Source organism: Pristiophorus japonicus, chromosome 4 (assembly GCF_044704955.1).
Source record: "Pristiophorus japonicus isolate sPriJap1 chromosome 4, sPriJap1.hap1, whole genome shotgun sequence".
In the NCBI taxonomy this organism is placed as follows: domain Eukaryota; kingdom Metazoa; phylum Chordata; class Chondrichthyes; family Pristiophoridae; genus Pristiophorus; species Pristiophorus japonicus.
The window spans coordinates 71,344,346-71,352,593 of NC_091980.1; the positions used below are offsets into that span (position 1 = coordinate 71,344,346).

General features: G+C 41.5%; 1 protein-coding gene across 17 annotated transcripts in view; it reads right to left on the bottom strand.

Annotated features, from left to right (window-relative positions):
• ankhd1 (ankyrin repeat and KH domain containing 1) overlaps positions 1-3,865 on the bottom strand; it is a 193,796-nt gene extending 189,931 nt beyond the window's left edge. For all 17 annotated transcript variants that reach the window (XM_070878328.1, XM_070878323.1, XM_070878329.1 and 14 more), the window contains exon 1: positions 3,493-3,865. In XM_070878328.1, the coding sequence (XP_070734429.1) occupies positions 3,493-3,678 (186 nt within the window). In that variant the 5' untranslated portion in view covers positions 3,679-3,865. The remainder of the gene's footprint in view (positions 1-3,492) is intronic.
• Between the last annotated feature and the right edge of the window lie 4,383 nt (positions 3,866-8,248).

Sequence of the window (8,248 nt, forward strand, 5' to 3'; positions counted from 1 at the left end):
ATCAGTCATTGGGAAAATGCTGGAATCCATTATTAAAGAAGTAGTAGCAGGACATTTAGAAAATCATAATACAATCAAGCAGAGTAAACACAGTTTTATGAAAGGGAAATAGTGTTTGACAAATTTACTAGAGATTTTTGAAGATGTAACGAGCAGCGTGGATAAAAGGGAACCAGTAGATGTAGCATATTTGGATTTCCAGAGGCATTCGATAAGGTGCCACATAAAAGGTTACTGCACAAGATAAGAGCTCATGGGGTTGGAGGTAATATATTAGCATGGCTAGAGGATTGGCTAATGGAGAACGGAGTCGAGATAAATGGATCATTTTCAGGTTGGCAAACTGTAACTAGTGAGGTGCCACAGGGATCAGTGCTGGGGCCTGAACTAATTACAAACTAACTCAATGACTTGGATGAAGGGAACGAGTGGCACTATAGCCAAATTTGCAGATGATACAAAGATAGGTGGGAAAGCAATTTGTGAGCAGAGTCTGCAAAGGATTATATGGGTAAAGTGAGTGGGCAAAAATTGATCTTATTGAAACATGCAAGTTTCAGAGGGAGCTTGACAGGATAGATGCAGAGAGGATGTTTCCCCTCGTGGAGGATTCTAGAACTAAGGGGCATAGTTTCAGAATAAGGAGTCGCCCATTTAAAACGGAGATGAGGAGGAATTTCTTCTCTCAGAGGGCCATGAATCTTTGGAATTTTCTACCCGAGGGAGCTGAGGACGCTGGGTCTTTGAATATATTTAAGGTGGAGATAAACAGATTTTTGATCTTCAGGAGAATCAAGGGTTATGGGGATCGGGTGGAAAAGTGGAGTTGAGGCCAAGATCAGATCAGCCATCCATAATCTTATTGAATGGAGGAGTAGGCTCGAAGGGCCAAATGGCCTACTCCTGCTCCTATTTCTTATGTTCAAATATAAAAAGCCAAAGACTTCCATTTATATAGCGCCTTTCACGACTTCAGTGTCGTCCTAAACTGCTTTACAGTCAATGAAGTACTTTTTGAAAAGTAGTCACTGTTGTGATGGCCTCCTTCTGTACCCTAAATGTCTATGATTCTATGAAACGCGGTAGCCAAAATGCACATAGCAAGCTCCCGCGCACAGCAATGTGATAATGACCAGATAATCAGTTTTAGTGGTGTTGGTTGAGGGATAAATATTGGTCCCAGGACACCAGGAAGAACTCCCCTACTCTTGCTCGAAATAGTGTCATGGGATCGTTTACATCCACCCAAGGCGGCAGACAGGGCCGCAGAAGGGATGTTATGTGGTCACAGTGGGAATGGAGTCAAAGCTGCAGGAGATGGGTCTCATGGACAAGATGAGCTTGGTAGCTGAACAGCTGGTCACAATTTTTGTGACAAAGAAGTCCATAAGCTCCTTGCACTTATTGTTGGAGGTGAGGGTCAGGTGAGAGGGGTCCATACATTTTGGCAGAGGAAAGCATAGCATTTGATGTGGTACTGCCAGATCTGGTGATTGCTAAACCAGCCATGCATCACAGTCTGCACTCCTTGGACTTGAGGGAGTGATTATGGAGGTAATACAACAGAGAACAAACAGGATGGGAGAGCATGAAGGTTTTACTTGGGACATAGAAATCAGAGGTGAAAGTGAAGGAGTGATTGAACAGATTAACAGCTGCAGAAGTATTGCAACAGTGAAAATGAGGAGTCACTCAGTGCAGAAGCTAAGGGAGCAATGATGTCTTAGTGTGACAGGACAGGGCTCAACTATGTGCCAATATTCATTGTCTAAACTCTCCAAGTGGCCATTTATTATTTGACAAGAAACAAAGAACTACCCAGCCCCCAAGGAACTCCAACTAGTTGGTACCTTCAAGATGAAAACCGTTTTATGAAAAAAAATCCACCAAAATGCCCTATAATAATAAATCAGTTTTGTTACAGAATAATCAAAATTTTCAGGTGGAAAAGATCTGAACAAATTTTATTGCCAAAATTACATGTAACCCCTAATGACAGATCATGTCCTACACAACTTACCTTTAAGTTATATAATTTCAAACTGCCATACACAATTTGATGTCAACCTTGAATAATTAATTTTATCCCCACCCCTCTTCTTTCCTACAAACCAGTTTCACCATTTCAGCTCAATTCAGTTTAGAACATGAAATAAGAAACAGCCAATCAGTTCGATTTTGTACCCGAGTCTTTTTTAACCAAAATTCTTCTGAGCATTTAACTCCTTAAGTTAATTTTAACTTTTGAATCAGTTAATAATAATTTTAAAAAAACTTCAACTCCAGCAGTTCTTTTCTTGATTTTAAGGACACTCGTGACATTTCTCTCTTCTAATTTTCATGCATCCATTCTGTAAATTGTAATAATTAGATTGTTACACAAATAAACAAAATGTGTGTGCCTGGACAGACTAAAAACACTATACCACTGTGCTGCCTTAAGATGTCATACTTCCACCAACATCTTAGGTACTGTTAAATATCACCCCCCACTCACTCACAAACAAAAAAAAGTTGAGACACCTGTAAAATAGAACTGGCATTCTCCTCCCCAATATGAAAGATCAACTCCTACTTGTCACACATCAACAGACCAAGTACTATCTCTTCCCAATGCAGTGAAACCAGGCATGTCAGGCTCATCTGGTAATGCACCAAAATCAATCTGGAACTGTAATTGAGATATAAACTACAACCATATCCGTTCTAGGAGCTTACATCATGTGACAAGGCCCACAAAACCAGAATTGTGCGAACAGGGACAGCATTTAAGAATTAGAGGCCTACTATGTCCACTTTCCTCATGTTGGACGCTTCCTAACGTAACTGGGAATAATATGGCACCTTCCAACTTCGTTTGTAGTCAGACATACGTAAGCGAAACACATTTACAGAAAATGGGAACGAAAAATTACTGAGTAAACATATTGTGTCGAAGATCATGTCTTATTTGATACGTTCACATTGTGGGGAATGTCAGATGCAGCGGCCCTTGTTGGTTCAACCAAATTTAATCGTAATTCGAAAAGGGTTAGTGGCTTCAGGACAATTCAGGCCAGAACTAGTTTCTGGATTCCAAAAAAAACCTAAGAAGCTAGGAGTGGCCGCGCGGCTTGCTGGGAGTTGTAGTTCGGGCCTTGCTTTTCCTCCGATTCCCTTCAAACTGCGAGACACCTTTTAAACTACACTTCCCATGTGTCAGAGCGACCACCGCGCAAGCGCACTCGATCCTTTTGCTCCCCCACCCCCTCCCTCGGCCTACCGCTTCACCCGGCTCCGCGGCCGAGCCTCGGCTTCGTACTACAAACTTAGGCCCGGATTTGTGCGCACCGCTAGCAAAGCACAGCTCTTGGGCCTACTATGTGGAGGAAGGGATTGATTTTTTTTTTGGTGGTGGTGGTGGTGGGGGGGGGGGGCGGATTAACACCTTAAAAAGATTGACGACCAAGAGCGATGTCGTAGAGTGGCGACGCGAAGTGAGGGTCACTTTACCTCAGAAACCTCATCCTCTTCGCTCCCAGAGAGCACAGCCAGTTTGAAATCCAGGCGATCCCCGGGAGTCGGCTCTAAAATGCGAACTTTAGTGCTGACGGCGGCGGTCACAGAATCTATTTCGTCTTCAAAGCCGTCTGTCATCGTGTCCAGCGCTCGGTTCTCCGCTATCACTTCATTCTGCATATTCTTCGCGCTCTATCCTTACCGTGCCGGGCGCCTCTGAGTCTGACTAGAAGCTGTATCTATTTTTGTGTTTGAATCTTTCTGATGTAAAGTTTGACTTCGGCTACTACTAGCGAAAGCCCCGCGCCTCACAGACAGACTAGGCCCCGCCAATATTAGTCCACCCGAACCATTAACTTCTGTGCGCCTGCTCCGACTAACTTGATAGGTGCACATCCGGCCCCCGCCCCTCCCCAACTACTCGATGCTGATTGGCGGGAAGGGGCAACTGACATTCCATTACGCACTGTAATAGCACTGGGGCGGGTTCGCGATTGGCCGGCGCGGCTGTCAATCAAACAGCTAGCGGGCTCGGATCAGGTTAGGTTGGACAGCAATGTCTCCTACAGAAAGACCCGGATGGGGATTGATTTTTTTTGGGGGGGGGGGTAGTGCACGCCTTGTGTGGGACAAAGATTCATTTACACAGTTGGATTCCTACCTGTGTACTTCACATAGCTCACACATAATGTTTCTGTGCTTTAGTATTTTCGTTTGAATTAATTTTATTTTTACTAATATGTTTTATTTTTCCTCCTCCCTAAGAGCTTATTGCTGGTATCAGCAGCACTTGTTAGTGTCCACACATCAGTCCAGAGTTGAAAGAAACTACGCTTATTTTTTTTAAATATTCCATGATTGCGCAATAGCGCATCCCGCCCCATGGGGGAGGTCTAGGTGATTTTACATTCTTCAAAGCTGCTCCGAAATGCGCCACAGGAAGTCATGGCTGAAGTATATATTTTTTAATAATTTATTCTTTCCTTTTTATATTTGTCATATTATAAACATGCAGCCAGCGTTCAATTCTGTTGAAGTGGATTTACAGATCACCAGCCATATTTGAAAGTCAATCAGTAAGTTTTTTGAACACACCATCTATAAAGATTCAGTACAGATATACTTTATCAAGTGCAAACACTATGAAAGTAAGCTGCTTTCACGTTGATAGGGCCTCAGGCTTGTCCAAATAGAAACAGGCTTGGTGCTGTGGCAGAGCAGAAGAATTTGAGGGTATAGATTCACAGGACATTAAATGCAGCACCTTACAATAACTTGCATTATATAGTGCCTATAACGTAGTAAAATGTCACAAGGTGCTTCAGAGGATCAAACAAAATTTGACACTGAGCCACAACATTAGGGCAAGTGACCAAAAGCTTGGTCAAAGAGTTAGGTTTTAAGGAGCGCCTTAAAGATAGAGTGGTTTAAGAAGAGAATTCTAGAGCTTAGACAGCTGAAGGCACGGCCACAATAGGAGGGGCAAAGGAAATCAGAGATGCATAAGAGACCAGAATTGGAGGAATGGAGAGTTCTCAGAGGGTGGTAGGGCTGGAGCAGGTTACAGAGATAAGGAGGGATATGCTGTAGGGTGATTTAATTTAACCTTAGTTTGATATGGCTGTAAAAACAGCCATATCATTGTTCATAAGTTCATTGCAAAATACCGAATATAAAAGCAAAGAGCTAATGATGAACCTATATGGACCATAATAAGACATCAGTTAGATTACTGTGTGCCGTATTAGGCTCCACATTTGTGGCTTTAAAGTGGGTACAGCACAGATTCAAGAAAGACTTGAAAAGCTGGGTCTTTTGTTAGAATAATGCAAATTACAGGGCAATATGATAGATGTGTTTAAAATTACAAAAGGATTGGTATAGGGTAGAAAGAAGCAGATTTTCCAGTATTAGCATTCAAGAATGAGGGACTCATAGATACAAAATTATATATAAGATATTTAGAACAGAGGGCAAGAGAAAAATCTTCACAGAGTTGTGAGAATATGGAATTCACTTCTAGCGTTGGTGGTTGAGGCAGAAACTGTCACAATTCAAGATTAGATTTAATAAGTGGATGAATGAAAATGGGTGATGGGATATTGAACAGGGTGGATAAATGCACTTAGAATTATGTAGAGGGTGGAGGATCAATGCCAACTGAGACTGGTTGGGTCAAGTAATCTGTTTCCCTGTTGTAATTTCTATATATTTTTTTGTTCCAAAGCCAGTCTACATACTGTCACTGAAAGGATTTTAAAGGCTCTTTGGTTTAGATTTTATAGTTCATCTGGAAGTAGTTCCAGTTTGATATATTTGTGTTTGTCACATTATGGTGCCGTAACATAAATGGTTGATTCATGGTTGGTGCAAAAATAACTAGACTGTGGATCATGTTACAAACACATAGCCTTGTACAAAATGCTGTGTGTAGCAATTTACACTATCAAAGTGTAAGAGAGTAGCATAACAAAGCATCATTATCTCCAGCACAAGGATGACATAGTGGCAGAGTGTAGCACTTGGGTTTGCACCTAAAGATGAGGGTAAATAACTGAATAGCATTTGTGCACCTGGCTGTGGTTGTTATAGAACAGGGCATTGGAGATATTTGAAAGCAGAATAGGAAGTCATTTTATTTTTTAAATGGGGAAAATGAAGATTTTGGGGTGGAAATATTTCATCTGCAGTACTCAGAAATTCCCTTTGCTCTTACTAAAGATTTTATTTGATCGGTATGACGAGGCACAGATGTGTACAGATTGTGTGAGACATAAGGAGAAATTTGTTTCAAATTTTACATTAGGAATATGATATCTTTGTACTGTTGATGTGGATCATCACTGGATTTCACCCCACCTATAGGAAAGCTGGGGCAAGTGGAATAGAGTTGCACCTATTATGATACACACCTGGAATACTGCGTGCAGTTTTGGTTTCCATATTTACGAAAGGATATACTTGCTTTGGAGGCAGTTCAGAGAAGGTTCACTAGGTTGATTCCAGGGATGAGTGGGTTGACTTATGAGGAAAGGTTGAGTAGGTTGGGCCTCTACTCATTGGAATTCAGAGGAATGAGAGGTGATCTTATCGAAACGTATAAGATTATGAGGGAGCTTGACTGGGTAGATGCAGAGAGGATGTTTCCACTGATGGCGGAGACTAGAACTAGAGGGCATGATCTTAGAATAAGGGGCCACCTATTTAAAACAGCAATGAGGAGAAATTTCTTCTCTCAGAGGGTTGTATATCTGTGGAATTCACTGCCTAAGAGAGCTGTGGAAGCTGGGACATTGAATAAATTTAAGACAGAAATAGACAGTTTCTTTAATAAGGGGTTATGGGGAGCGGGCAGGGAAGTGGAGCTGAGTCCATGATCAGATCAGGCTTGATCTTATTGAATGGCGGAGCAGGCTCGAGGGGCCGTTTGGCCTACTCCTGCTCCTATTTCTTATGTTCTTATGATAGAGCTCACTGATGTTTCTCTGCTGGGAGTTAGTGCCAAAGGATATCTCTCATTCACATTCTTGACCTAAAACCCTGTTTAATTGGTCTGCCATTTCTATCCTTGAGCCACTCAAACTAATCTTAATAGTAAGCATGATAAAACAAAATTAAAATGTTGAAGTTCTTATTAAAGAGCTAAGCAAGTAACACATAATATCTACACACAGAAGCCCTGAAGATGTTGGCCTAGAAAGTCGTCTTGGGCAGTGGTGTAAAATGGGCAGTATCGGATCGGCCATCCATTATACATTGTTATTATACCGCCCATTTTGTGCCACCACCCGAGATGAATTTCTAGGCCGTTAGCTTCTGTTTCCAGTGCAGTTTCTTACTTAACGGAAGTCCAAATCAAAGAATCTGCCAAGAAAGTCTGCGCGCCCACTTCACAGCGCTTCTGATTTCCTGGCCTTTAAAAAAAAATTAAATTCTTGTGTGCAAAATGTAAGAAACAGTCACTGGACTTCAAAGTAATTAATTTGCGTAAAGCACTTTGAGATGGTTCTGCTGCGATGATGCCTGAGAACCTCTTGTATACACTTTATTTGGTTAGCATAAGAAGAGCATTGTGCCATTGACTTTACAATGTGTGGAGGCCCTTGTGTACAGTAGAAGCTGTCTACAGAATTAAAAAACTGTTTTGTACCTCAAAATTATCATATTACTGTCATAGGTTGTTGTTGTATGCACTGTAAAGTAGGATTGCCATAGCATTTTTGAAGGGCTTCGATGTAAAGTATTTTTCTCTCTTCAATTTGTTCTGTTAAGAGTCAAGTGTTACTGCAGAAGGTCGGGACAACTCTTTATTTAACTCAATGTTAAAGTAATGTTTATTTTGCATTAATAGTCCGTGAGTGATTGCAGTAATATGGTTCCTCTGAAGAGATGATCAGAAAACATATTGGCCCGGGATTTGCGGTCAGCATCGAAGCAAAGGCGTTTGCCACTGCCCCTGAAGTGCGCTTCGCACAAGGATCCCGCAATCCCTGTGTCGAAAATGTCGTGTTTTCCAATCTTCAATTCAAATCAACAGAGTAGAGTGGGGATCCCCTTTTGCGAATTGTTGTGATGTCAACAAATTGTTTGAGCAGCCAATCAAAACGCAGAATTCACATAGGCCGTGAACAATGAAGTGAGTAAGCTCTTAAAATGATAACTTTTCAAAAATATTAGAGAGATCAAAACCACGATTGGCGCTCTCAAACAGGGAAAAGGCAAACTGAAAATAAAGATGAAAGACTTAAAA